Consider the following 27351-nt stretch of genomic DNA (forward strand, 5'->3'; position numbering starts at 1 on the left):
ACGGGCAAACATCGCGCTAGATCAGCATCACCAGCCCTGTGGCTCTCCGCGTGCCAGCTCTACCTGCAGGGAACGGCTGTCCTTTTTAATGATTCATTAGCTTTAACCAACTGCATCCAGTGAATGCAGCGCTTCTCGGTGCCGGCTGGGAGGGAGAGAAGTCTCGGAATTGAGCTGCGGCTGGGGTCCAGCAGAAAATGGAGCCCAGTTGGATGGGGCTCCTTCAGCAGGGTCCGAGGTGGGCAGCTCCAGCCTGTGCCCGGCCCAGGACAGCTGCAGGCTTCGCAGGCCCTCAAGCTGCTCTCTGGGGATTAGTTTGGTGCGATGCCCTTGAAATGCTCTGCTTTACGGGGGAGTAGCTGAGCAGGAGCTGTAGGGATTACAGGTAACCGCAGATCCCCAGGGCAGTGCTGCCCGCAGGGCTCGGTGAGCTGGAGGACTCTGCACCACGACAGACATGAAACGCCCGAGGAGCCCTAAAGCCAAGGCAGAGAGGAAGGTCCCGTCCAAACCCCAGCTTAGAGGGCGCCTGCATTTCCCTGTCTTAATTTGCTGCCCGAGCTCCCCTTGCTGAAGTCCTCCGGATCCTGTCCTTGCGGTGACTCCAACCCCCTTGCCTCTCGGGTGTCTTATGTTCTCTGAATCAAGGGCTTGGGTTTTGTTTTGTTTTTGTCTTTTTAATTTGAAAGATTGAAGTTTTTTAATGTGTTTCCCCGTTGTTTCCTTCCTGCATGTTGATCTCGTACCCGCTGTAGGCATGACGGCTATTCTGATGTCAGCCGCTGGACTCCCCGTGCACCTCACCTGTGTGCCGCAAGCTGCCAGCACCCATAAAGCCACTAAAAAACACAGCTCAGTTAAGGAGGGGAGGAAAGTGTCCAAGAAAGGTAGTTCCTGCTCAAACTCTGATATTTGCTTCCATCTCCTTCTCTTTATCTCTCTGCACTTGTTCTGCCTCCCTCCTTTCCTCTTGTCTCTCCCCTCAACCCTCTCGGCTCTTCCGACTGACTGGGGATGTTCATCCCACAGAGGGAAGAAGCAGGGCGTTTCTCTGGCCGGTTTGGTCTCTGCCAGGCTGTAAAATAAGATGAAGTAGACCCTGGAAGCTCTGCTTGTTTCCATCAGTCACTAGAGCTGCCTGGCTGTTTTCTGTGCATGTCAGATCTCTGTGATCTCCCCGGCGTCCCTCTGAGCTCTCCCGGGGAGCCCTGGCTGTCCACGTACCAGGACTTTCCCTGACTCACTGCTGGGATGAGTCTGGGAGCCGAGGAACCCTCGAGGACAGCATTTATCCATGCGCTGTCTCAAGAGAAGGGCCGTTGTGAGCCAGAAGGTCTGGCTCGTCACCGCTGAGTCACGAGGTGAGCAGAAGAGGATCTCCCAGGCGAGCAGCCCCTGAGTCACGCAGGGGACTTGAGGCTGCCTTGGGGCTGGGTTTGTCTTCCCCGCCTGCCTCGGGCAGAAGGGAGCAGGAGGGACCAGGTCACCCCAGCTCCCTGCCAGGCGCAGCCACCTGCAGGGCAGGACCTTTGTCCCTGCTCCTGGACAGGAGGAGCCTTGTGGTGGAGAGGAGGCACCTGGCTGTCTCGGTTCCTTGGTGTTCCTTGGAGTCAGTGCAGGGAGGAGGCTTGACGCAAGGCGCAAAGTCCTCCACAGGAGGTAGGAAGGGGGCGAGGAGAACCAGAAATTAAATGTGGAGGGAGGCATCTCATAGAAATTCATCATGGACAGAGCTGGGGGGAGGAGATGCAAGCGGCAGGAAGGAGGGAGAGCAAGTGTGGAGTAGGATGTGTGAGGGGGGAGGAGAAAGAGGGCAGTGGGAGAAGCAGCGAGGAGAAGGGAGCTGAAGAAGAACTGAGCGGAGGTGGTGGCGGAGGGGCTGCATGGGGACTGTGCCTTGGGGGCAGGCTGCTGGGGTACCAAAAAAACCTTCGGTGGTGTTGTGACAGGGTGAGGGCTGTGCAGCAGGGACAGCCGCACGGGAAGGGAGCTGCTGGAGGTCAGTGACACAAAGCTGGCTGCATTTATGGCCAGGTGAGGCCACAAACACATGGTCCTGGTCTTCCGAAGCCCCCTGCCAGCAGAGGGGATGTCACGGAGCTGGCCTGCCAGCCCAGCAGCACACCTTCCTGCACGAGATGTGGGCTCTTCGGTGCTCGGCACAGCACCAGGGGCATTTGCACGGTGCCTGCACCTTGGCCAGAGGTCAGACTGGCTCAGGCAGAGGCTGCTGAGCTCTGTGTTCGTGCAGCCCAGCACCAGCCTTGGCCATGGGGCTCACTGAGCAGGAGCTGTGCTCTGTGTCAGCGTGGGGCTGGTGCCAGCGCCCTGCTGCGGCTCACCAATGCCACCTGCTGGGGCTGGGAAACCTCTGGGCTGAGGAGCAGAAACCCAGGGAGCGGAGAACATGTGCAGAAGGGGCAGTGTGGGTGCTGGGAGCACCGTGTGGCTCCTTCCCTCCAGCCGGCAGGATTTGGCCCCCGTCCTGCTCAGGATGTGCCGCAGAGGAGGTGCGTTGCCAGCTCTGCCACTTCCAGGACTGAGGAGAGGGAGCTTTCCTGTTCTAGTTTGTAGGTCTTCTTCTAGAAAGCAGGACTGCCCTTGTGGGCAGGAAGGGTGGCCCTGCAGGGTGCTGAGTGCGAGATGCCTGCACAAGCAGGGTCTTGGTGCCACCTGGGAGCGAGCTCTGTCTGTGCCCTCCTGGCTAAGGAGCGCTGTGCCGCAGCGCCAGTGGTGAGCCTGACTTGTGGTCGGGCTGTTCGGTCTCTTTACAGACCCTGGAGCTGTAACAGGCAGAGATGGGGCCCATCGTGTGGCCGGAATTTCTGCATCTCCTCTCTTCCAGACTTCCAGACTTCTCAAGCGAGAGCTGCACACCCAGGTGCAGGCACGTTGATGTGCTGACTACAAGCGTCTGGCACCAAAATACCTGGCGGTGGGTGCAGTGAGCCCCTGCCCAGCCCCTTCTGGCTGCCCCCAGCCCTTCCTCTTGGCTGTAGCAGGAGCACGGGTGCCTTCACCCCACCGACACCCCCTGCCCAGCCTTTGCTGTGGCACCATACCAAACCTCAAAGTCAGTCCTGCTGTGGCAGAGTCCTGCAGGGCTGGTGCAGGGGGTCTGCGGCTTGGCCCCGCAGTGGTGCCTGCAGGCCTGGGCGCTCTGAACACCCCAAACACCCCCCGCAGTGAGCCTGTGCCTGCACGCTGCTCTGGCCGCGTGTGGGCTGAGGCGGTGTTGATAGAATTGCAGGCAGCTTTCTGAATACCTGGGTTATGCTCAACAAAGGCGCTAATTAGCCAGGACTCGATAACGGTGTTGCTGCTCCGGCAGTGATGTCTGTGGTGTGGGTGAGCGCGGTGCTGTGTGTGCTGTGGGTGTGGGAAACCCGCTGTCCCCACGCTATCAGTGCTGGTGCGTTGGTCCCCACATGTCCTTGTCCTGCTGCCACCGATGGCACATCCAGTGCCGGGCCTCCTGGAGGGAGGCAGGCTGCAATAACAGGGCTGCTCCATGTCACGGCCAGAGCGGCCTGGCCGTTTGGCTCTCCTGAACTGCTAAAAGGGGGGAAATCTTTCTTTTTTAACACCAAATCTCCCCTTGCCTTTGAGGTTGAGGCCAGTAGGTGGAGCCCTTGCCGGTCCAGGGGACAGAGGGCAGATGTGCTCAGGGTTGGGTGCTGGTCCTTGGCATTAGCTAGGAACAACCTGCTTGGCCCGCAGAGGGAATCAAACCCTGTGCTGCTCCCGTATGGCTCCTGGGGGTACAGCAGGAGACGTTCCTGCTGCAGGCGTTTGGTTGCTGAGCAAGGATTCAAAACACATCTGTTAAATGCTGCCCGCGGAAAGCCCTTGCTTCAGCGAGCAGCTTATCTACAGGGAGGAAGGGGAAGCGTTAAGGAAAATCGTTGTTCTTCTCCCTGTAACCGAAGGAAGGGCAGGCATTCCCCCGCATCCCCGACAGATCCACGGCGCAGCGTGAGGCCAGCTGGCCATAAACAGCGCCGGTCAGTTCTGCATCGCCTCTTCAATCCCCTACTGAATCCTACAAACTGTGGGGCTTTGGTCCCAGGGGATGGCGAGAACAAAGGGCTGGAGGCGGACGTTCCTGCAGCACAAAGGGCCTGGCACGGAAGCGATGCTGGCGCAGACGTGTGCTGCTCGTGCTGCGGCTGCCGGCCAGGCACGCTGCTCCTCGGGGCACGGCTGCGTGGGCTGAGCTCCCCGATGAAAGCAGTTGTCAGCATCGAGCTGCTTCTGTAGGGCCGGGCACTCGAGCGGTCGCAGCTGGGGATGGGTTTTTCTGGAGCGCCCGGTGTCCCCAGGTCTGCCTCGCTAAGATGCACGGTGGATCGAAGCGCACCAGAACGTTATCCCAACCAAGGGACGGGAGCGGGGTGCTTCCTGTGCCTTCATCAGGGATGTGACACCACAAACCCATCAGGCATAGATCTGGTGATGATGAGGATTGTTGGGTTGCCCCAGTTCTGTGCTCATCCCTGTTGGTGAGGGGTTGATGCCACTTGCTTTGCCCCAAACCCCTGCTGCACCCCGCAAACTGCAGGAACTCTGCCCAGCTCTGTGCCATGATTTGTCACCTTTTTTTGATTTGTTTTGGATGAACGTGGCCTGTTTGTTTCTCTGAGCTGCTCTGGAGGAAGGGAGTTCAACAGGGAGAGCAATGCATGGCCGGGGCTACAGAGAGGGAGCATCCTCTGCCCTCCTGACCAAGGTGAATCGCCCCAAAGCTGATCAGATCTGTCGTGCAGGTGGGAGCAGGTGAACCGGGGCGTTCTGCCAGGTGCTGGGCACTGCTGCTGGTTTAACGCCCCCTGCTCGCTGCCCTTGCTGTCTTCACTGCCTCGTCTGCGCATCTTCTTGGCATTGCCCTCCAGCCCGCGGCCGGAGGAGAGGAGAAGGGAGGTCGCCTCAAAAAGAGCCACCCGAGGAACCGGCCGGCTGGAGGAGGGTCTGGTGGGCAGCAGGAAATCCGTGCGAATGAGGGCACGGTGCCTGTGAGCGGTGCTTGGGGAAGTGGAAGGAGTTGCGGGTAGCAGCAAGCCCTGTTCACACGGTCTCCTCCACACCCAGCAGAGCAGAAGCTGAAGCCTCTGTCTGCCCTGTGATGGTGAAGGTTTCTTTCGCTTAGGAACCAGAGCCTGGCTCCAAGTGCCACGGGTGTTTGTTACCTGGAGCAGGGACGTCACAGAGAGCTCGGCTGGGAGGCTGCGGGCGCGGCAGGCAGTGAGCTGAGCTCAGACCCACGGCATCCCTGTGCGGCTTGTTCCTGCTGCCACCTCTTCATCCACTGCACCTGAACAAGGTCCTGGCAGAGAGGATTTGGGGACTTGTCACCTCCAGAAGTGGTGAGGCGAGCAAAGGGGGTTCTCCAGGAGGTCTGCTGAGGAGGCCTTGGAGCAGTTCCTGGCGCTGCTGCTCTCCTGGCCGGAGCGCTGGAAAACAGGGGCTTACCCAGGCTCCTGTTTGTCTCCTGCTCTTCTTGTGGCAGTTCTTGGAAATCCTTTTTTAGGGGATCTTGGCACGTCCCTGAGGTGGAAAACCCTTGTTTCCAAGTTCCCGTGATTGGCTTAATGGCTGTCGTATCCTGTTACCACCCTCCTGGCTGAGGGTCTCCAGGACAGTGATCTCACAGCCCCTGAGACATCACGCACCTCCTGCCCGGCGCCAGCTCTCGGGGAGCATCCTTTCACATCGTGGGCTTGTTTTCTTGTTCTGTGTGCTTGGTCATGCCTATGTCCTGCTCGCACTGCCGGAAACCGAGTGTTTCAGGATGGCCAGGAATCCCCTTCTGAAAATAGCACGTCTTAATGACTGTGCTCACTGAAGGGAGTCCAGCGCCCTGTTTATCAGGCTTCCTTAGCTAAATGACTTCCCACCCACGTTAGCTTTCTGCCTCACTCCTCTGCGGCCCTGCAGCTAGCTGGTCTGCAGTGAGAAGGTGCGTTCCTTGCTTGCATCTCACCCATCTCTGCGGCTAGCAGCACAGAGCTGGCCGTCAGGGGAGCGCAGGGCTCCTGCCTGATGCAGGGTCTGGGCCATCCGGGTCTCTGCCCGCTTAACGGCAGCGGTGACACGTGAGCAGTCCTTTCCTTCACCACGCTGGCACTGTGAAAAGTGGTTATGTGGAGAATAGCACCCACCCTTTCCTGCTGGTGATGGAGACTGCTTTATTTTTTGGGGTGGCAGAACAGCTCAGGAAGATGGTGCTGGCTCCAGTCGGGCTGTCTGTTCACACACAGCTCTTCCACCTGCGGAGGCGATGTTTGCGATCCCTCTGTCGTCTTTGGGGAAAAATAGGCTGATGGGGTGGGCTGTGGGTGTGCAGGTACATGCACAGGGCTGGTGCCCAGCTGTTGCACGTGGTAATACTGTGCCAGGCGAATACTGTGCCAGATGCACTGATGCTGCCTGCCTGTGAGCGTGGCAGCTGGGAGTACGTCTCTGTGCTGAAGCACAGGCAGTGGGAGCTGCGTTCAAGAGCAGAGATCACCGGGGAAGTGCTGGAGTACAGCTCCCTCATGACCCCAGGGAACCGGGCACTGCTGCTTGGGGCTTGCCAGGCTTTGTCAGCATCCACCTTGCTCCCCGAGCTGCCCGGGACAGAGAACGACCTTCACCAACGCCTCCACCGCCGTGCTGCTTCTCCCCGCTCTCCCCCAGCAGCGGGTCCGGAGCGGAGCAGGCAGGGTGAGCAGCCCCCATGGCGAGTGACAGGTCTTCTTGCCTCCTGCCAGGTGGAGCCGTGGCCTCGCTCGTGCACATGCTTCCCTTTGCAGGCTGGTGGAAGAGCCTGGCTGCTGCCGTGATGGGCCCGGGGCCGGGTAAGGAGCTGCAGCTGGGCGCTGTGCAGGCGTGCGAGGTGCTCGGGCTGCAGCGAAGCCTGGCGGGGAGCTGAGGTGAGGGCCGAGCTCTCGGCCCTACCCAGCTCAGGAGCTCGTGGGGTTTGCTTAATCCTGTAACGAGGGGATGGGGCATCTGCCGGGCCTGCTCTGAGAAGCAGAACACTGCCCTGGGAGATGGGGCTGTGCTCGGGTGGGCAGGATCGGGGCTGTATTTAGGGAAACGTGAAAATGTGCTTGTCCTTTACTGCAAGTAGGGCACCTGTTATAAAGCTGATGTGTGTGGTGTGACTTGTGCTGTGTCTTGCTGGATTTCAGTATGTGAAAGCTCAGGAGAAAAGCCCCTGTCTTGTGTGAAGGATGTAAGGCTCATTCTGCTGTACCCAAAATAAGGTCCAATGCTTGGAGTATGGCCGGGTTTTTCCTGATCTGCCGGGATTTTCCTTACGTGCCAGCTGCAGGGTTTGGCTGTGTCTCACCCATGGTGTAAGAAGGTCCCGTGTCAGCTGGGTGAGGTGGGAATCTCTTCTCCACTAACCACACGACGTGGTGCTCTTTCCCACCGAGAAATGTCTCTGAGCTTGATCACAGCTGCACAAAGCCCTGCTGGGACCTGGCTGGCATCGACCGGGGTACCTGGGGACACCCAGAGCACAGCAGCTACAGCTGCCCCCCCGGTGTGCAGCTCAGGGCACAAACACCCCCGGCTGCGGGGTGTTTCCTGCCCTCCCGCAGGGATCCTGGGAGCGAGCGGGGGCTCAGCCTGCTGGGATCTCCCATCTGCAGCTCGCAGCCCTGGCACTGCTGGCAGGGAGGAGGCCTTTGTGGGGCTCGTGTGGATCAGTTGCAGCCTTTTTATTTTTCCCCCCCTCTAACCCGTACCTTTCTCCTTGGCGTCCTGGCCAGTTACTTGCTTTTCCCCCTTCTTTTAGCTCACCCTGCCCGTGCCTCGTGGGGTGTCTGACTTCTGCTGTCTTCTCTCCCCCCTCTGTGCAGCGACGCTGACTGAGCCAGAAGTGGTGGTGAGGAAGTACCTGGAGGAGCTGAAGGGCACTCCTGCTGATGAGGTGAGAGGGGAGGAAGAAGAGATGGTAAAAAAAAAAAAATAAAAAATAAAAAAAAGTCAGGCTTGCCCAGAGGCCTCTTTCCTGGGGTGCTGTGAAAACCAAGGTGGTGCCTGAGGATCGCCCTGGCCACCCCCTGTGCTGGGTGCTGCTGCTTGCACTGGCGCCACTGACACTCGGTGGAGAGGCCTTGGGGTTCCCTGAAGCCCACACGTGGTAACTGGTGGCTGGCCCTCATCAGGGGACTGTGACAAAGGAAGCACCGTGTGGGTTGAACAGGTAACCCTGACAGCGCCTCCCTGCTCCTCTTGGAGCTGGCTGCGGGATGTGGGGTGGAGCAGGGACTTCGGTCTCCTCTCTGTGCTCCTAGAGATCAAAACTGCAGACTGAGCCCTGTGCTGGAGCTGCTCTGTAGAGGAGCAGGACAAAACCATACCCAGTTCCTGCTTGCCCCCGGCAGGCTCTCATCCTGTGCTGGCTGGGAGGCAGCAGTGGGGTGGTACTGCCCAGATGAGACCTGTTGGTGCCTTTAAATGTTAAAGAGAAGGGTTGAAGGTGAGGGCACATCTTCCTGAAGCATCCCTGGGTGCTTCCTTGGTGGGTCAGTCACTGTGACGGCCTGTGCTCGCACTACACGGTGACTCTCTCCTCGCTGTCTTGGGCTCCAGGACTGCATCATCTGCATGGAGAAGCTGGCCTCCCCCTCAGGCTACGGCGACGCGTGCGAAAGCAGCACAATCAAGCCGGAGACGGTCGGACGCCTGACGAACTGCCAGCACTCCTTCCACATGCTCTGCGTGCTGGCCATGTACTCTAACGGGAACAAGGTACTGAGCTGGCCCAGCACCACCAGGTCTGTGTGCCCCGTGTCCAGGCGATGCAGCTGTGGAGCTCTGATGCCTGCTTCTCTCCCTGCAGGACGGCAGCCTGCAGTGCCCCTCCTGTAAGACCATCTACGGAGAGAAAACCGGTACTCAGCCCAAAGGGAAGATGGAGGTCTCCACTTTCCCCCAGTCCCTCCCTGGCCACAAGGACTGTGGGACAATCCAGATCGTGTACCACATCAGCAGAGGCATTCAGGTGAGCACAGCGTGCTCGTCGGAGTGGCTCCTGCCACTGCAGCACCTGCGGGCAGCCCAGCACTGAGCAGCCTGCCGAAGGTGCAGGTGTTCTTCCGAGGGCATCATCATACCGTGTGGTTTGGGGTTGTGCCCACCAGATATTGGCACATCCCGTAGGAACAAGGCAATTACAATCAGCAGCACCTTCTTCTTTTACATGGAAGAGCTGGACTGAGATGAGCCTATGTCAAATCCTCCTGCTTATCCTAAATCCTGCTGCTGAGGGATCATTCATGAAGATGAAAGTGTGCCAAATATGTCTTATCTGTTGCAGGGCCCCGAGCACCCCAACCCTGGGATGCCTTACACAGCAAGAGGCTTTCCTCGCTATTGTTACCTACCAGACAACGAGAAAGGCAGAAAGGTAAGGTATCGTGCTGTGACAACATGGCTCTTCTCAGGTTGTCTTTTGGGCCATGTGTTGGTGGATTTGCATGATGTTTGCTTTAGGAGCTGTTTATGTGATGCTAACCCCCCTGTTCTCGGAGTCTGCCCGTGCGTTTGTAGCCCCTCTTTCTATAAAGATCTTTGCAGCCAAAGTTGTGAAGAAGCAAAGACATTCCCCAAATGCAACCCTTTATGAAACAAAAGCCCCTGTGACTTGGGAAAACCCTCCTGGCCTGTCTTGGGCTCTGCTCTTACAAGGGTCTGCACTTGCAGCTGCTGAGCTGGGAAGGTGGAAGGCCTGCCTGCCAGCTCCTCCCATCCCTGCTTCCTGTGGGTGGACCTGTTCGCCTCAGCTTGTGCCAGTCTTTTTCAAAGTACAGGGAATCGTTCTTCCCATCAGGGACAGGGATTTAGGCTGTTAAGCTTCTGGCAAGCAGCTTTTGTGGCTTTAGCTGCTGAAGGACAGTCTTGATTTGTTTTTTCCCTTTTTTTTCCTTCCCCATCCAGGTCCTGGAGCTCCTGAAGGTGGCCTGGAAGCGACGCCTGATTTTCACAGTGGGCACCTCCAGCACCACCGGTGAGAGCAATACAGTGGTGTGGAATGAGATCCACCACAAGACGGAGATGGACACAAACCTGAGCGGCCACGGCTACCCTGACCCCAACTACCTGGACAATGTGCTGGCAGAGCTGGCCGCCCAGGGGGTCACTGAGGACTGCCTGAGGAAATGAGCTGGGGTTGGGGGGCTGTTGTGCCGTGCACATCTCCGGGCCCCCAGCCTGGGAGCCCACCCAGTGCACTTATTCCTGTTGCCTTAAGTTCCTACGTCTGACTGCCTGTCACACTAAGCAATAACACTGTAACGCAGGACTCCTGTGTGCTCTGTACAGTCTCCTTTTTCTGGAGGGAAGGCTATTGTTGTAGAAAACGCGATTGCCTCTCCAGGTAGGGTTGGTGGCTGAAGCCAGGACCGGCTGCAGGAGTGGTGGTGAGGCGACAGGGCCCCCTTGGGAAGGTAGGACCCCAGGGACCCCAGCCCTGGTGATGCCTGGGGGGACAGGGGAGCACCTTGCTCTCCAAGAGACCACCTGGGAAGGAAAGGAGAGCCTCCTGTACACTGCACCTCTTGGAGCGAAGCCCCCTCCCTCCTGCCCCTGTAGGTGATGCCTGTATCTCTGCTTGGTTGTAATAAATGCCTCACTTCCAGGGAGAGTCGCTGCTTTGCCTTCACCCTGCCTCACGGCTTGGGCTGCCTCCCCTGTCTGCGTCCCTCCCTGAGGGACCAGCCTGCTCGCTGCAGCTGGGGATGCTCTGAAAGGAGGGAAAGCTCAGCCCTGCTGGAGGAACGCGGCTCTCTGCAGGGGCAGGACACCAGGTGCTGATCCCAGCGGGTTTGGCTTGCAGCTTGTCACCCCGTGGCTCCCCATGTCCTCCAGAGGAAGCAGCAGCAGCAGTCTGGGGGCTGCTCCTTGGCTCTGCAGCCACCTGCTGGGGTTTTTGTGCCCAGGGGAGCCCCTGTGGGGGGTGGCTGCTGCAGGGGGGTGCTGGTGCCATGGGGTGGTGACAGGTCCCTGTGCCACCCTGCTCCCCAGCGTGCGGGGCTGTGAGCACCGTGGCCCTTTGGCTGCTGCAAGCAGGGATGTTCCTCCTGCTGGGCCCTCTTTCCATCACATCAATATAAAAATGAAAGGGCTCTTGGAGCTGTGGAGAGCTCTCCCTGCTGTCTGGTGGTGGATGTATCCTCTTGGTTAACCCTCTCCTCACCAGCCACCACCATCTGCTAAAGGCTTTGGGGAGAAAGCTCTCAAATGCAGCCACGTTGGGGATGCTGTGAAAACAGGAGCTCCTCGGAAGCAGCAGGTAGGTGTCTGTTCTGAGCTGCACAGAAATGGGTTGTGTTTGTTCTTCTCCAACCCTGCTTGTGAAACAAGAGGTTCCTAGCTCAGACCTCAGCTTTCTATCCCCGGATCATGTTGTCCCAGCAAACAAAACAGAATTGAAATGAAAATTGCTCTGGCCCTGTGCAAAGCGAGAATTTCCTGCTGAGTGTGGCTGGAGGCACACTAGAGCCCTCCCTGCAGCAGATGCTCCTGTGCCTGAATCAGCTGCAGCCTCCCTGCCCCTGGGCTGCTCCAGGGCTGGGGTCCGGGTGGATGAGGGGCCCCTGGAGCCCCGTGGTGTGGGTTCCTCCCCTACCCATGCCCCTGGCTCCTTTGCGCCACGCTGGTTATTCTTAGCTCAGCCTTGACCCCACAACTATGCTGACCCCATGGCCGTGGGGCAGGGACGGGCAGCTGAAACTGTGACTCAGTGTCCCCGTGCCGCGTCACCTAGATGCGTGCTGAGGGTGCGAGCTTGGCCTCCCCCCCCCGGGTTGGGGTTTCACCCTGGGGAGGGGGCTCTTGCCTTTGCCGTGCCTCAGTTTCCCCAGCTCTGGCACGGGGAACGTGTTGGGGGCTGCGGAGCCGGGAGGGTGCCCGTGGCTGTGCCAGGTTCCCCCCTCCCCAGCCTGCCCCTGTAATCTCCGGATGCCCCATTTCCACTTAATCTGAAGGAGAAGCCACAGCCCCTTCGGGAGGGAGGGGGAAATCCTTTCCCACGCAGGAACGGCAGCCACAGCCCTTGGCAAACAGCGCACAAAGCGTGCTCAGCCCCGCTGCCTGGAGAGCAGCCCGTGGGGGCCCGAAGCCTTGGCACAGCTCCTTGGCCCCGTCCCAAGGGCTGGGGAGCCTGGGGGGGCCCATTCCCAGGGGAGAAGGGGGCTGATGGCCCGGCCCTGACACGAGTGAAGGGTGAGGATGGGGACATGGCAGCTCAGCTGCCTCCCCGCCCTCCCTGCTGGGTGGGACTGGAATGCTTTGGGTTTTGGGTAAGTTTTGGGTGTGATGGCTCCAGGTGCTTCCATAGCTGTGGGGCAAGGCCAGCTGTGCGCCAAACCAGCGTGGCTCTGGGTGCCAAGGTGGGCACAGGGCACCAGGGGGGTCCAGGCACTGCTGGGGTGAGCGGGGGAGCAGGACCGCTCACCCTTGTTCCCTAGCAGCCCCACCAAAGCCTCCCAGTCCCCTTGGCTTGCCCTTCAACCGCTCCTCCAGTGCTGCCTCTGTGCCTCAGTTTCCCCTTTTCACAGCCCAGGCTGGCGCCCGCATCCTTAGCGCCTTGTTTCTGGGGTTTGATGGCTCCTGGGTGTTTTTTGGACCCGTGGTGACCTGGGAGGGGCCCTGTCCATCTCTTGCCCCCCGGGGTCTGGCCGTGCTGGTGGAGCCATCGCAGGAATGCGGGGCTGGGAGGGCCGGGCTCGGGGGGGGCACCTGGGGCTGCTCGGCCCCCTCGGCAGTGGGACGGAGCGAGGCAGCACGGCCGGCACAGCACAGACACTGCCATGGAGCTGCCGCGGGTGCTGCTGGCGCTGGCTGGGATGGGTGCAGCCACTGGCCTGGGTGAATCCTCGGGGGGGACACGGGGGCCGCGGGGTGGTTTCCCCATGGGTTTTTGTGCTGGGGAGGGGGTTATGGGGCTGTTTGTGGTTTTGGGGGGGGCTCTATATTGCTGTCATCCCACTGGGGTGACCCCCGTGGGCCCTGCTGTGCTGGCACCAGCACTCGGTGACCCCGGTGCAGCCACGAGCTGGGGTCCCCGTGCCACCGGCAGCTGCTCATGGCCGTGCCCCCAGCCCTGCTGCCCTACGTGCCCCGCGTGCCCCCCGGGGCCCTGTTGGGGAAGGTGACGGCCACCACCTTCGCCCTGGAGAGACCCTGCTGCGTCTTCGACCGGCTCGCCAACACCTCTGACGCCGTCTGGCTGGTGGTGGCTTTCGCCAACGGTGAGCACTCGATGCAGCGGGGGGCGTCGGGGACCCTTGCCGTGGCCGCTCACCCCTCCGTCTGTGTTGCGCAGCCTCGGCCACCTTCAGAAACCCCCCGTCCCGCGCCGACGTGCCCCTCTACGAGGGGCTGCCCACCGCCCACGCCTACATGACGCTGGAGACAGCAGCAGCTGCCTACGCCTGCTCGGCACCCGGCCCGACCGTCCTGCGGGTCGGTGGGGACACAGCGTGCGGGGGCCAGCACGGCCAGGCAGCCTGCAACGGGCCCCTGCCCTCCCCGGGGCCGTACAGGTGAGGCTGGTGGGTTGGGACCCACGGGGAATTCCCCGTCCCCAAGGACCGGCAGGTATCCCAGGGCTTGTGTTGTCCCCGTGCTGGTGGTGCCCGTCCTACAGGGTGAAGTTCCTGGTGATGGACTGCCACGGCCCCAAAGCGGAGACGAGGTGGTCCGACCCCATCCTCCTGCGGAGAGGTACCGGTGGGAGCGGGGCTGGCGCAGCGTCGCCTTCCCCCTGCATCCCCTGGGGTGCGGCATCGCCTCTGTGCCACCACCCCAAACCCCAGAGGGGAGAAGAGGTTCCCAAGCTCTCCTGCTCACCCTATTTCTGGGTGCCCCCCATCCTCCCCTTGTGTCCCTCACCCCGTGCCCATCCAGCCCGCAGCCCGAGCACCGTTGACCCCACGCCTGTGCGCCGCAGCAGCGACGTGGTAGTCATCACCTCCATCCTGGCCAGCCTCGGTGCCGGGCTGGCCGTGGCAGCGCTCGGTGCCATGGGGTACGAGGGCTGAGCGGGGCCGTGCTCGGGGGGGATGCGTCCGTGGGGTCCTGGGAGAGCATCCCCTCCTTGGCCCCAAAGGCAAAGAGAGGGAGCAGAGAGGATTTTTAAGATTTAAAGACCTTTTTTTTTCTTTTTTAATTAAATTTGGGGTTTTAAGTGTATTGTGGGAAGGAGAACGGGATGGTTTCTGTGGGGTTTGGTCCCTTAGGGGTGGTCAGCCCGGGGAGGGGGCCAGCAGAGCTGCGGGGACCCTGCTTGATGCCTCCGCTTGTCTCCCTGCAGCGCCGAGGTGTGGAGACTCCTGTGCCGCCGGGATTTCGGGACTGCCTTCACCCAGCGGTCCTACAGGACCCACCACATCTCTCCCGCCCTGCCCCAGCCCCCCTGCTGCGGGTGCTGCAGGTCGGCAAAGAGCTGCTCTGCCCCGCGGCCTCGCGGTCCGTGCGCTGCCGAGTAAACTCATAGCACGGCCTCCCCTCCTCGTCCTTCCTCGCCGGGACGCCGCCCGGCCTTCCGCGGGGCGCACGCTGCTCGCGCACCAGCTTGGCGCTTTGTTCACCAGGCGGCCACAACGCGAAGGAGAAGGGGGGGGTACCGGACCCCGAAAGCGGGGGTCCCTGGTGGGGACGCTGCGGCTGGGGGTCGAGGCGGGTCCCACCCTGGGGTGCGGGCTGCGGCACACCCCTGCCACGAGCGTGACCGTTCTCCGCGCGCCTCCCGGCGGGCGCCCAGGCGTAGCAAATGCTCCCCGGGGAAACGGGCCCGACCTGTTTGCCGCGGGGCCGTGGCCGGCGCAGGAATGTGGGAGGCTGGAGGCCGCAGGCGGGTCCCGCGGGGACAACCCGCAAGTCCCCCACCCGCCGCCCGCACTCGGCCCTCGGCACCCAGGCGCTGGCACCATGCTCCCGCTGCTCCTCCTGCTGCTGGCCGCGGCCCACGGCCTGCGTGAGTCTGCGCCCTGCGGGGGCTTCACCGCGCGCCCACCCCATGAAATGGGCTGGCTGGGCGGGGGGGGGGTTGATGTCCCTGCTCGTGGGTGTCCCCTCTGCGAGGACACAGGGACCCAGCCCAGAGCACGGGTACTGCGGGAGGTGCAGGGCACCCCCCGTTCTGGGTGACATCCCCACTTTGGGGCCCTCGCCGGTGTCACCCAGCTGGGTCCTGCAGCACGGCACGGGGGCCTCTGGGGTCTCCCTGGGCTGTCTCTCCACGGGTGGTGGCGCTGAGGGTCTTTGCTGCGTCTTTTCATGAAACTTGCTGCATTTGAACCCAAAATGAGTGGTGGGGCGGAGCTGGGAGGTGAGGGGGCCACACAGCTGGGATCCCCCCCAGGCAGCTCCCTCTGTGCCAAACCCCCCGGCGCTGCCCTGAGCCACCAACCCCTGCTCCGGCCGGGGCCGGGGGCTCCGGTCTCATCGCGGTCTCATCGCAGAGGAGGTCACGTACGAGCCGACCCTCGCCCAGGGGGACCTGGGCGGCCGGATCACCGGCAGCACCTTCGTGCTGGAGCAGCCCCGCTGCGCCTTTGACAACAGCACGATACAACCAACCACCAGCATCTGGCTGGTGGTGGCCGACGCCGCGGGTAGGTGTGGTGGTGGGGACGTGGGGGGGGTCCCAGCGTCCCCCCCCCCTCACCGCCATCCCTCGTCCCCGCAGCCTCCGTGAGCTTCACCAACAGCGTGCAGCTGGGGATGCCCGAGTGGGCTTTCCAGAGCTTCCCCGCCAACACCTCCGCCTACCTGACGCTCAACGCCACCCTCCTCAACTACCCCTGCCCCAAAGACCCCAAGGAGATCACGGTGCTGCGCGTGGGCAGTGAGACCAGCTGTGCCAAAGAAACGTCCAGACCCACCTGTAACGGCCCCCTGCCCAGCCCCGGGACCTACAAGTGAGCCTGGTACTGGGGAGGGTGTGGGGGGGACATGGTCCTGGTGCGTGCCGGCCGCATCCTGCAACCTGCCCTCCTCCGCCAGGGTGAAGTTCCTCGCCCTGAACGGCTTCGAGCCCGTGGCTGAGACAAAGTGGTCGAAGCCCATCGAACTGAAGACAGGTACCGGGGGGGAAACTGAGGCAGGGCACTGCCGTGGGCACGCAGCGAGGCACCGCCCCCCACACCCCGCTCTCTCCCCCAGCCCGGCAGCCCCCGAGCGGCCCCGGTGCAGGCGGCAAGCACAGCGCCGACATGATCGCCATCACCTCCATCCTCTCCATCCTCCTCGCCGTCCTGCTGGCCGGCCTGGTGGCCACGCTGGCCTTCTGCGGGTGAGTCTGGGGGGGCACACGAGGGGGAGGGTGATGCCTGCACCCCGTGTCCCTAACCCCATGCCCGTGTCCCCCAGCTCCGACCCCTGCGGCCGTGGCGGCATCTTCAAGCCGGAGGTGGCGTCGGTGCGGCGCTACACCACCCACCACGTCTACGACCAGCCGGCCGCACGCCTCTGAGCCCCGCCACCGACCGGGACCGCAGGGGACACCGGGGGTGACCCTGGGTTGAGGGGGAGCAGTGAGCAAAATAAATGGGATTTCTGCCTGCCTCCTGCCCGGCCTCTGCCTCCCTCTGTGGCCTCCTGGCTCCCACCGAAGCCTCGCTGCCCGTCCTGGCCCCGTAATGCGGCGGGGGTTTTGGGAGGGGGAAGCGTTCCTGTGCCTGGTCTGCATCGGCCGTGGGTGGGAAAATCTCCCCCGGGTGCGAGTCAGCGCCTGGGCTCACCCCAGGGAGCCTGGGGAAGGAACAGCCCAAGGGTGCTGGGAGCCCCCGGGGCTTCTGTGGGGTCGGGAGAGCTCCGGGTCCTGGGGTTTCTGGAAGGGCAGCGGTAGTCGCCTCGCCCCCGGTCTGCAAACCGCCCCCACGCCCCGTGCAGCTGCAGGACAGGGCAGCGCAATCCCGTGGTGTCCCTGCAATGTCCCCACGGTGTCCCTGCAATGTCCCCACGGTGTCCCCGCAGCAGCAGCTGGGCACAAATGCCAAGGACCGTCGGTGGCCTTTAGCGGAGGAGAGGTCCCCCAGGAGGGTTTTCGCTGCACCCTACACATTGCTAAAGGTGTATTCATTGCACCGAGCCCACCCCCTTGCGACACCACTAGCACAGCCCGAACCCTGCCAAAAAAGAAAAAAAAAAAAGAAAAAAAAAGAAAAAAAAAAGGAAAAACAAAGGGGAAAAAGGGGAAAAAGGGAAAGAAAATAAATAAAAAAAAAGGAAACGAGGGAAAAAAGGGAAAGAAAAGGAAAAAAGGGGAAAAAATGAAGGAAGGGAAGAGGGAAAAAGGGAAAAGAAATGGGGGGAAAAAGGCAGAAAGGGAGGAAAAGGGGAAAAAAGGGGGAAAAAGGAGGAAAAGGGGGAAAAGGGGGAAAAAAGGGGGCAAAGAAAAAGGGGAAAAGGGAAAAAAAGGGGAAAAGGGAAAAAAAGGGGAAAAGGGAAAAAAAAGGGCAAAGAAAAACGGGGAAAAGGGGAACAGGAAAAAGGGGGAAAAGGGGAACAGGGAAAAAGGAAAAAGGAAAGAAAGGGAAAGAAGGAAAAAATGAAAGAAAGAAAACAAGGAAAAGGTTAAAAAAAAAAAAAAAAAGGAAAACCGCCCAAACCAGGCGAACCCCGGGCTTCGGGCCCCGCCCCGCCACATGGCCCCGCCCCGCCACATGGCCCCGCCCACACCCCGTGGCCCCGCCCACACCCCGTGGCCCCGCCCACACCCCTCCAGGCCCCGCCCCCTAGCCCCGCCCCGCGCGCTGATTGGCTCCCCGCGGCGCCGGCCCGCACATGGGCTCGGGGCGCCGGGGCCGCGGGTTCGGGTCCGGGTCCGGGCGGTGCCGCCGCTCGGCATGGCGCTGCGCAGCGCGCTGTCCGTGCGCATCGTGGAGGGCAGGGACCTGCCCGCCAAGGACATGTGAGTGCCCCCGGGCCGGGGGGTGGCTCCGGGAGGGCTTCGGGGTGCCACCGGGGCGCTGCCGTGCTGCTCTGCCCCCGTAATGGATTTGGGGTGCAGCCCGCAGCGAGCCCCGGTGATTTGGGGGATCCGTCCCGGGTGGCTGGGGGGCGCCCCCCGTGGTCTGGGTGCTCGCCCGGAATGGCTTTGGGACCGCCCTGGCAGTGCCTGTGCTTTGGGGGTTCCCCCCTGGATGGCTTTGGGGTGCTCCTTCCTTTAGGGTTTCCCCCAGGGTGGCTTTGGTGCGACGCCCCCAGCAGTGCCTGTGCTTTAGGGACCCCCTCTGGGGGGGGCTCTGGGGTGCCCCCAGCAATTCTTAGTGCTTTGGTGCCCCCCCTGCTTTTGGGACACCCCTGGGATGTCTTTGAGGTTCCCTCCAAGGAGCACCCAGCGCTGGGGGCATCCCCAGCACGGAGCTTTATGGTGCCCCAAGCAGCCCCTATACCTGGGGGGGGGATGACTCCCCCTGTGCTGCCACGGGGCAGGGCTGCCCCGGCCATACACCCCCACCTGCAGCTGGGTCCTTCGCAGGGACCCCGGTACGGCCGTCACCCAACAGGAGGTGCCCCCGTCCCTCTGTCCCCGCTCATCTCCCAGCACCCGGTCCGGGGGCTCCGCCGGTGTCCCCATCGGGTCGAGTTTTCCCTCCTTGGCAGCTCCCCAAGGGGTGTCCACGCGTCCCAGCATCGCCATGGGGCAGGACGTGGGGACAGCACGGGGGGGGGGACCCCAGCCATGGAGCCCACGGGATGCCATCAAGGAGCACGCTGCAGCCTGGCAGGGTGGGGGCTGCTGGAAAACCAGCAAAAAAGCCCTACAGCCGTCATGGAAAAAGAGGATAAACAAGGAAAGAAATATGACTTTTTTTTTTCTTCTTGCCTTTTTTTTTTTTTTAAACCCCATGTGTCAAGGCCTGATTTTTATTTTTTTTAAAATCCCTTGTCATCAATCCCTGCTGGGAACTCGAACCAGCGAGGGGAGGCTCTGCTTTTTACGAGGACGTTTTGCAGGAGGGATGACGCTGCCGTGAGCAGAGGTTTCCAGACGGGAGCAGAGGTTTCCAGACCCGTGGGCACGAGGCTCGGGGCAGGGGGAGCGGCTGCCCTGGGAGGGAAACCCGAACGCAGACCCGGCACATTCACCTGCCGCTGCCTGACCTTGGCCACGTCTCACCGCTGCCGTCCCCTCCCCTGCTCCTGCCAGTGATTTATGGCATCCCGTTCCTCTGCCCTGTCGCACTCGGCCTTTGGGATTTTCCTAAGGAAATCTGGGATGTCACCGGCAGCCCCGGGGTGTGTTTGCGGGTCAGAGCCCGCTCACAAACGCCCCCGGGCTTCCCTCCGCGTGGGTGCAGCGCAGCGAGTCCCCGGGCACCCTGACATTTCTGCCCGTGACCACTCCGGAGGCTGTGAAAACAAAAGCCTCGAGGTCTCTGCCGTGCTGCTGGCAGCCGTAACCCCGCGCAATGCAATTAACTGCCTCTGAGCTCGTGCTGCAAGCACCTTGCGCTCTCCCGGGGGAAAACCTGCGTCTGGCAGGGCGGGCAGGTCTGCACCGGCGGGGTTCTCTGTCTAAATCCGACGGAGGAATCCTTCCTTACTGCAGACACGGTGGTCAGCAGCAGGATTTGGCTGATGCTGCTGTGCTTGGTGCCCCCCCCCGGTGCCCTGTCGCTCCCAGGAGCCCGCAGCCCCGTTCTCACAGCGGCAGCGGGGTTTCGGTGGGCTTTACCCCAGCCCGGCGCCGCTGCGATGCAAAGTTTCCCCCGTCGCCGTTCCTGTGGGTTTCCCCCCCTCTTCCCAGAGCAGAAACGCTGCTGTTTGTTTCTGTTCCTCATGCAAGCGCCCGCCCAGAGCGTGGTTTGGCAGCGGGGCCCCGGGCAGCCACGAAACCGTGGAGCTGCCCATAAAGAGGCAGGAAGCCTGCTGCAGCTCCTGCCCTCCGGCACGTCGCCAGCTGCACCGCGTGGGGCACAGCTCGGCACCTCTGGTGGGCTCCTGAGCCCCCCCAACTGAGCCCTGCAAAATCCCCCCCCTGCACCTTCAGTGCAGGAAAGCAAGGAAAATTGCCTGCTTTATGGGATTTTTCCCCCGCCTCCCCAAGGGCTGGGCAAAGCCTGTGAATTTTTAATTGCAGAGCTCGCTGTCTCAGCCCCCTCCCCAGCGCCGCGTGCGAGGCCAGGTAGCGCTGTGTGGTGCTATCAATCCGTACCCCTTATTTTTTTGTTTTTCTCCTTCTAAAGCCCGACCTTGCCCCTTCCCGCCTCCTTCCCCTCCATCACAACGCTCGGGCTCTGCGTGAGCGGGGCCGGGCGGACAGAGCCAGCTGCGTGGGCGGCAGCAGGATGCCCAGCACCTGCTGAGAGCCTGCAAAATCGCCTTCCCTGACATTTCACGAGTGCTGGTGGCAATGCTGCAAAGACGACATAATCCGGGGCTGGCCGGGGTGTTCGGCTGCGTGACCCTGCCTGGGCTGCGGGGCCTCCAGGGGGGCTTTGCCCAGGGGATTTATCCCCAGCCCTTGCAAAGCGCGGGCTCTGAAGCAGCAGATTTCGGCAGACCTGGGTTTTAATCCCCTTTGCTGGTGGCTGGGACCAACCAGGAGCAAGCGATGCGCAAGCACAGGTGCTCAGAGCATCCCCGTGTCGGGGCTGGTGCTTTGCTCACGTTCAAATCCCCCAGCACTGCTCTGGGGCCGCGGGTTGGGTGTTGCAGCGCTGATGCTGACCGTGCTGGGAGCTCCCCAAAATTCAGGGCTTGCGGGAAAACTCTGCACGGTGTCCCTACAGCCACCAGCACCTAAAACGCGCTCCGTGTTGTTCGGCAGAGCTCAGCTGGGCAGATGGTGGCTCTCCGTCTGTGTACTCGCTGCCCGCTTAATGGTTTGCATAAGGCAGGGAATGTCGGCAATAGTTTCGGGTTAATGGTGCTTAATCCCCTGGTTTCATTTAAAACCTGTCCAGGGGGTGGCTGCAGCTGCGAGCGGGCAGAGCGCGGCTCTTAGCAACCCGCGTGACATCGGGGGTGCCCCGGGAGGGGACGCCGCGGGACGGGGACACCGGCGCGGTGCCCAGGGCGTGCAGCCCTCAGAAACGGAGCGCAGGGGCAAGGTCCCCTGGGTGTTGAAAGGGAGATGGCGAGGGAAGATTGAAGCTGTTTGCTCTCGCTTGTTTATTTTGTTTTCCGGCTGCCTGTCGGTCTCCAGAGCAAACCCGTGTTCCGCGGGGACGGCCACGTGTCCGAGCTGTGAGGCCACTGATGCTGGCGGCAGCGCCACGTGGCCGTGTGGGTCCTCCTGGACCCCTTCGGTCCCCCAGCAGCTGCGTTTTGCAGGGCAGGGAGCATCCCAAACCCTTTTAATCCCCTAGCAGCCGTGTTTGATGATATGACTCACACCTGGACCCACACGGTCCCCCTGCAGTCATTTTGAAGCGCTCGGGGCAGCCAGGACCCACAGAAGCCCCCAGACGCACGCTGAGCAGAAACCTTTCCACCTTCTTGGCTAGCACACGGGTCCTGATGGCTCCTCCGCCTCCGGCCCCATCCGTGCCTGCAGATGAGTCACCCCCTTTCTGAGGAACTCGGCCCGGCTGTAAAGTGGTGATTTTTTGGCAGCGGCACGCAGGATCGGTGACTCGGTGACTCCTTGGGGAGGATGCGGGCTCAGAGCATCGTGGTGGCCACAAACACCCTGCGGTGGCCGTGACACGCGCTGCCCACGCCCTGCGTCACCGCAGGGTGTCCCCAGGGATGTCTGGGCTCTGGGTCCATCTCGGGGCTGGAGGAGGCTGTTGTGGCTCCTGGTGTGTGCCAAAGAGGGCTGCAAACACTCGCTTTGGGGAAAGGGTGGGATTTGTTTATTATTTGCCTTCCTATCTGGAAGAGAAGCTGCCTTCGGCTGCCAGCAGGACGCCGGGGTCAGGGCTGTGAAGCCGGGCTCACCGCGTGCCTGCAGCCGCGGGACCGGCGGCGCTGACGGGGCCGTGCCATTGCCTTCCAGCACGGGGAGCAGCGACCCATACTGCATCGTGAAGATCGACAATGAGGCCATCATCAGGTGAGCGGATCCAGCCCCTCTGCCCTCTCCCCGTGCCCACCTGGGTCCCCAGAACAGCCGAGCTGATTTTTTCCTTATCGCTCTCCGCTTTGGGCTGAGCCCCTCCTCAAGACATGGACCACGATGCCCAGTAGTCCATGGCCAACCCCTTACCCCGTAAGCCACCCCGCTGTGGGTGCTGCACCCCAGCCAGGTGTCACCAAATGCTCGTGGGGCTCTGTCCCCGCCATCACTGGTGCCATCTGCCCCGCAGGACTGCCACGGTGTGGAAGACGCTGTCTCCGTTCTGGGGGGAGGAGTACGAGGTGCACCTGCAGCCCACCTTTCACAGCGTCTCCATCTATGTCATGGATGAGGATGCGCTCAGGTATGGGCAGGTCGCTCCTGGGACAACGCAGGGTTTGGGCTGGGAAACTGGAGCTCAGTGCTTATGGCTGCCTGTAGGGGACAGGCAGTCCGCTCAACCCTGTAGTAGACACCAGAGAATCCACACCTGGCCACGCAGGTGTGGGTTTTGGGACACAAACAGGCAAAGCGTCCAGGCTGGGCGGGGATGGTGCTGGATGTGGTGTCCTGAGCCCGAGGTTATTTTCCAGCTGGCAGCGAGCAGTGGCTGAGGTGCGCCGTGGGGACAGAGGCACCGCGGGGACCCCAGCCCGGGACCCCCGGGCGCCTCATCCCCTGTCCCTCCGTGCCACCCCCGCTGACACCTCCCTGCTTGTTTTTTGCAGCCGCGACGACGTTATCGGGAAGGTCTGCATCACCCGCGCCATGCTGGCAGAGCACCCCAAGGGTAGGGGACGGGGGGCTGTCCCCAGCCCTGCAGCCAGCCGGTCCCAGACGCGTCCCCAGGTCCCCCTGTGACAGTGCCCGCTGTCCCTGCAGGATACAGCGGCTGGGTGAGCCTCAGCGAGGTGGACCCCAACGAGGAGGTGCAGGGGGAAATCCACCTCCGCGTGGAGCTCCTGGAGGGCGAGGGTGGCCGGCGGCTGCGCTGCACCGTGCTGGAGGCCAGGTGAGGAGGGGACGGGGATGGGGACGGGGACGGGGACGTCCCGCGTCCAGGGTGGCAGGAGGCTGGGATGGGCAGCTCCTTGCCTGCTGCTCTCTGGTGTCTGGTGAGTCCTGGCTGCTCCGTGACTCAGTTTCCCCATTGTGCCTGAGACAGGGGGAGCAGGAGTGCACATTGGTGTTTTGGGGGTTAACTGGAACGTCCCCTCTCTTCTCCGCAGGGATTTGGCCAAGAAGGACCGGAACGGTGCCTCTGACCCCTTCGTCCGTGTGCGCTACAACGGCAAGACACAGGAGAGCACCGTGAGTCCAGCTGCAGCTTATCCCATCCCGCAGCCTGTGGCGATGCAGGGAAAATCCTCATCTGGGAGCCCTCAGTGTCCCCAGAGGGATCAAATCCACGTGGCAAAGGGGCGAAGCCGTTGCCTTTGCAGGTGGTGAAGAAATCCTGCTACCCACGCTGGAACGAATCCTTTGAGTTCGAGCTGCCCGAGCCCGCCGGGGAGAAGCTGTGCGTGGAGGTGTGGGACTGGGATCTCGTCAGCAAGAATGACTTCTTGGGCAAGGTGAGCCCCAAAAGGCACCGCCACCGGGTCCTGTCCCCCCGGCTGGGGGGAAGGCACGGGCATTTCCCGAACCTTCGCTTCCCACCCAGGTGGTGTTCAGCGTGCAGGGGCTGCGGGCGGCCGGGCAGGAGGAGGGCTGGTTCAGGCTGCAGCCCGACAGGTCCAAGCCGAGGGAGGACGGGTGAGTCTCGGCAGCGGGGCGCACCAGAGGGACAAGCAAGGGGGGACGTGGTGGGGACGTGCACGCCGTGTTCCTGCAGGCGCCGAGGCAGCCTGGGCTCGCTGCAGCTGCAGGTGAGGCTGCGGGACGAGACGGTGCTGCCCTCGCACTGCTACCAGCCCCTGGTCCAGCTCCTCTGCCAGGAGGTGAAGTCGGGGCGCCAGGTGAGGGGTCCGGGATGGGGATGTGGGTGCCCACGACCCTCACCAAGGCTGGGTGTGCGTCTCCCTCGGGCCACCACATCCTCTCCCCTCCAGGACGGCCGGGTACACCTGGTCACCCTCCTCGATGAAACCACCACGGCCGAGTGCCGGCAGGAGGTCGCCGTCAACTTGGTGAAGCTTTTCCTGGGCCAAGGGCTGGTGAAGGAGTTCCTGGACCTGCTCTTTGAGCTGGAGCTGGCCAAGCCCTGTAAGGCTGGGGTGGGGAGCAGTGCTGGGCGCTCCCAGCCTTCTCTTGGGGCTGCAAAATCTCTGGAACCTTGTGTGGTGATTCTCGGGGGGACAGCTGAGGTTCAGCCGTCGTGCTGTGCTGTGGGTGGGAACCTGTTGGGTCCATCCCGAGGAACTTGCTGGCCAATGTTGGCTGTAGTTGGTGGAGGAACAGATGGTTTGAGGTTGGGAAACCCCTGTGACTGCAGTGAGAACGGGCAGGGGGTGGAGGGCAGAGCCCCTGGGAACACCCCCATGGCTGCAGCTTCCTGGGGGGTGTCCCAGGGCTGTCCCCACAGACCCTCTCCCCTTTCACAGGCGAGCCCAACACTTTGTTTCGGAGCAACTCCTTGGCCTCAAAATCGATGGAGTCCTTCCTCAAGGTGCCACACTGTCCCCAAACCCACAGGGAGCTTCAGCCCAAACCCTGCTCATGCCAGGTCACCAAGGGGGAGCTCTGGTGGGGCTGTTTCTTCCCCTGGGGCCAGGAGTTAAAGAAAATCCCCTGGGTGGCCCTGAGGATGGGGGTGTCGGGTGCCAAATACACAGCTGTGGTCCCCCGGCAGGTGACAGGGATGCAGTACCTGCATACGGTTCTGGGGCCCATCATCACCCGTGTATTCGAGGAGAAGAAGTACGTGGAGCTGGACCCCAGCAAGGTGGAGATCAAAGACGTTGGGTAAGGGGCACGGGGGGGGTGGTGGTGGGGTGGGGCTGCCCCCGGTGTGGGGCTGATGGGCTCCGATGGTGCCCACAGGTGCTCGGGGCTGCACCGGGTGCAGACAGAGAGCGAGGTGATGGAGCAGGGCCGCCAGCATCTCCAGTCCTACCTCAGGGAGCTGCTGGACACCATCAGCAAGTCAGCCCCCACCTGCCCCCCCGTCATCCGCGCCGCTTTCCGGCAGCTCTTCCAGCGCGTCGGGGAGCGCTTTCCAGAGCACCAGGTCAGGCTTGGCGCAGGGACCCTGGTCAAAGCCTGTGGTGGGGATGGAGGGCCATGGAGGTTGGTGTCGCACCGTGCCATGAAGGTGGAAGTCTCTTTGGGGGTCAAGAAGGGACATTGCCAAAAGGCAGGGTGCACTGGGGCTGTCCCAGTCTGCTTGCTGGGGTCTGCTCCTGTGTGTGGAGCAGGGCCCCTGGGGAGGTCCCCAGGGAGCAGAGCACCCCAGGCAGCACTCCAGCCCTGGGGCGAGGAGCAGAGCCTTGAAAAGGTGAGGTTCCTCCAGCTCTCATCTTGGCAAGGTCACTCCTGTCCCACATAAATATGGGGTTGTCCCTTGTGCTGGTAGCCAGCCCACACATCCCCACAGCATCAATGGATGTGGTGCCTGGGGATGTCCCACATTGGGATGGGCCCTCACGCATCTTGGTGGCCACAGCACGCCAAGTTCGTGGCCATCACCAGCTTCCTCTGCCTCCGCTTCTTCTCGCCGGCCATCATGACCCCCAAGCTCTTCCACCTCCGGGAAACGCACGCCGACGCGCGCACCAGCCGCACACTGCTGCTCCTGGCCAAGGTGGGACAGGGGACGGCAGGGGATGGATGGCACCGGGGGCGATGTCGTGGTGGTGATGCCACCGTCCCCGTGGTCTGCAGGCCATCCAGATGGTGGGCAACATGGATCCGGCAGCGGGAAGGGCCAAGGAGGCCTGGCTGGCCCCACTGCAGCCCGCCCTGCAGCACGGTGCCACCCAGATGAAGGCCTTCATCACCCGGCTGGTGGGGACAGAGGAGGAGGACGGTGGCAAGGGGAGGCTGCGGAGCCCCCCTGCTGCCGTGGTGAAGGAGGGGCTGCTCTTCGTCCACAAGACGCGGGGCAAGGGGCCGCTGCTGTCCTGTGCTGCCAAGAAGCTCCACTTCTGCCTCACCGGGGAGGCCCTCAGCTTTGCCAAGAGCCCTGGGGCAGAGGTAAGGGGGGCACAGGAGGAGGTGGAACCCTACCATGACTGGGGTGGCTCTGAGCACCGTGTCCCCCCGCTCTGGCAGAGGATCGGCTCCATCGCCCTGGCCAACATCCGTGCGGCCGAGAAGGTGGAGGAGAAGAGCTTCGGGAGCTGCCACGTCATGCAGGTTGTCTACGTGGATGAGAATGGGCAGCAGGAGACGGCGTACTTGCAGTGCAAGGTGGGATGGGACTGGGATGGGGATGGGGGTGTCAGCCACCCGGGACACCCCATCTCCACCCCGTCCCCTGCGGCAGTGCGTCAACGAGCTGAACCAGTGGCTGTCCGCCCTGCGCAAGGTGTGCGGCAACAACCCCCAGATGCTCTGCGCCTACCACCCTGGCGTCTTCAGGGGGGACAAGTGGACCTGCTGCCACCAGAAGGACAGGACGGGTATGGGGGGCGGCCAGGATGCGGTGTGGGGGTGTTGGTGGGGGTGCCTGCCTCCCCCCAAAACCCATCGCCAGCCCTCTGTCCCACAGGGCTGGGGTGCGACCGGACCCGGCACGGTGTCACCCTGCAGGACTGGAGTGACCCCCTGGATCCCGACGCAGAGGCACAGCGCCTCTTCCAGCACCTCCACGGCCTCCAGCAGCCCCTCAGGTGAGCCCCTCATGGTGGGGACAACAGGGAGGACAACCCCCTCTGTGTCCCCTGCCCCACAAAGGCTCTGTCTCCCCTGTACCCTTCTCCCCAGGGAAAAGTACTGGGAGTTGGTGAAGATGGAGGACCCCCAGAACAGCCCCCAGGTCTGCGGTGAAGGTAGTGATGAGGGGGACACTTGGGGAAACAGAAGGAGGAACCCCCAGCTCCCCATCCCCATCAGGGATGCTCTGTTTGGGGCATGCTCCTGCGTGTTTTTGGGGAGATCTAGTATCACTGCCCTTTGGTCCCCCCCACAGGTGCACCAGTGCCCCCGGGGCTGAGCCAGCTCTTTGAGGTGCTGCAAGACCTGGAGGGCTGCCACCGCCTGCTGTCCCCCAGTCCCCCCGCATCCCCTGCCCTGCTGGAGCTGCAGACGTGAGGGGTTTGGGCAGGGAGACCTCTGTCTTGGGTGGTGGCAATAAAGGCACTTTGTTCCCTGCACCCCTGTCCTTCTTCTTTGGGGACACTGCTGGTCAGAGGGACAGGCACTGGTAGTGCTGTGGCAGCAGTGGCTGGAGCTGT

The 27351-nt window shown here is 62.4% G+C and overlaps 4 protein-coding genes across 8 annotated transcripts in view; all 4 read left to right on the forward strand.

Moving 5' to 3' along the window:
• DTX2 (deltex E3 ubiquitin ligase 2) overlaps positions 1-10300 on the forward strand; it is a 33729-nt gene extending 23429 nt beyond the window's left edge. The window contains exons 5-11 of one of the 4 annotated variants that reach the window (XM_080563138.1): positions 756-887; positions 6753-6839; positions 7854-7924; positions 8590-8748; positions 8840-9001; positions 9317-9406; positions 9937-10300. In XM_080563138.1, the coding sequence (XP_080419264.1) occupies positions 756-887; positions 6753-6839; positions 7854-7924; positions 8590-8748; positions 8840-9001; positions 9317-9406; positions 9937-10161 (926 nt within the window). In that variant the 3' untranslated portion in view covers positions 10162-10300. The remainder of the gene's footprint in view (positions 1-755; positions 888-6752; positions 6840-7853; positions 7925-8589; positions 8749-8839; positions 9002-9316; positions 9407-9936) is intronic. The other 3 variants (XM_080563139.1, XM_080563140.1, XM_080563141.1) reach the window with 3 other exon arrangements.
• A 440-nt stretch (positions 10301-10740) lies between these two features.
• On the forward strand, positions 10741-13783 carry LOC308180846 (uroplakin-3b-like). Its single transcript, XM_080563160.1, has 2 exons — positions 10741-13250; positions 13325-13783. The coding sequence occupies exons 1-2, from the start codon at positions 13085-13087 to the stop codon at positions 13546-13548; spliced, it is 390 nt and encodes a 129-aa protein (XP_080419286.1). The 5' UTR covers positions 10741-13084; the 3' UTR covers positions 13549-13783.
• On the forward strand, positions 13650-16574 carry LOC308180837 (uroplakin-3b-like protein 1). The gene is made up of 7 exons (XM_080563142.1): positions 13650-13725; positions 14315-14977; positions 15465-15617; positions 15692-15923; positions 16009-16085; positions 16168-16297; positions 16375-16574. The coding sequence occupies exons 1-7, from the start codon at positions 13665-13667 to the stop codon at positions 16475-16477; spliced, it is 1419 nt and encodes a 472-aa protein (XP_080419268.1). The 5' UTR covers positions 13650-13664; the 3' UTR covers positions 16478-16574.
• Positions 16575-17763: 1189 nt separating this feature from the next.
• Positions 17764-27270, forward strand: LOC308180831 (ras GTPase-activating protein 4-like). Of its 2 annotated transcripts, none has more exons than XM_080563075.1 (20): positions 17764-17917; positions 21956-22012; positions 22266-22379; positions 22744-22805; positions 22898-23027; positions 23245-23326; positions 23458-23589; positions 23679-23770; positions 23850-23973; positions 24067-24220; positions 24559-24623; positions 24807-24919; positions 24998-25184; positions 25620-25757; positions 25838-26149; positions 26228-26365; positions 26442-26577; positions 26667-26787; positions 26882-26946; positions 27087-27270. In XM_080563075.1, exons 1-20 carry the CDS (start codon positions 17853-17855, stop codon positions 27206-27208), a joined length of 2409 nt encoding a protein of 802 aa, XP_080419201.1. In that variant the 5' UTR covers positions 17764-17852; the 3' UTR covers positions 27209-27270. The 2 variants fall into 2 exon arrangements, with proteins under 2 accessions (XP_080419201.1, XP_080419202.1); XM_080563076.1 differs by having other exon boundaries at positions 25692-25757.
• Positions 27271-27351: the final 81 nt, after the last annotated feature.

Source organism: Anser brachyrhynchus, assembly GCF_964034855.1.
Source record: "Anser brachyrhynchus genome assembly, chromosome: 20".
Classification (NCBI taxonomy): Eukaryota; Metazoa; Chordata; class Aves; order Anseriformes; family Anatidae; genus Anser; species Anser brachyrhynchus.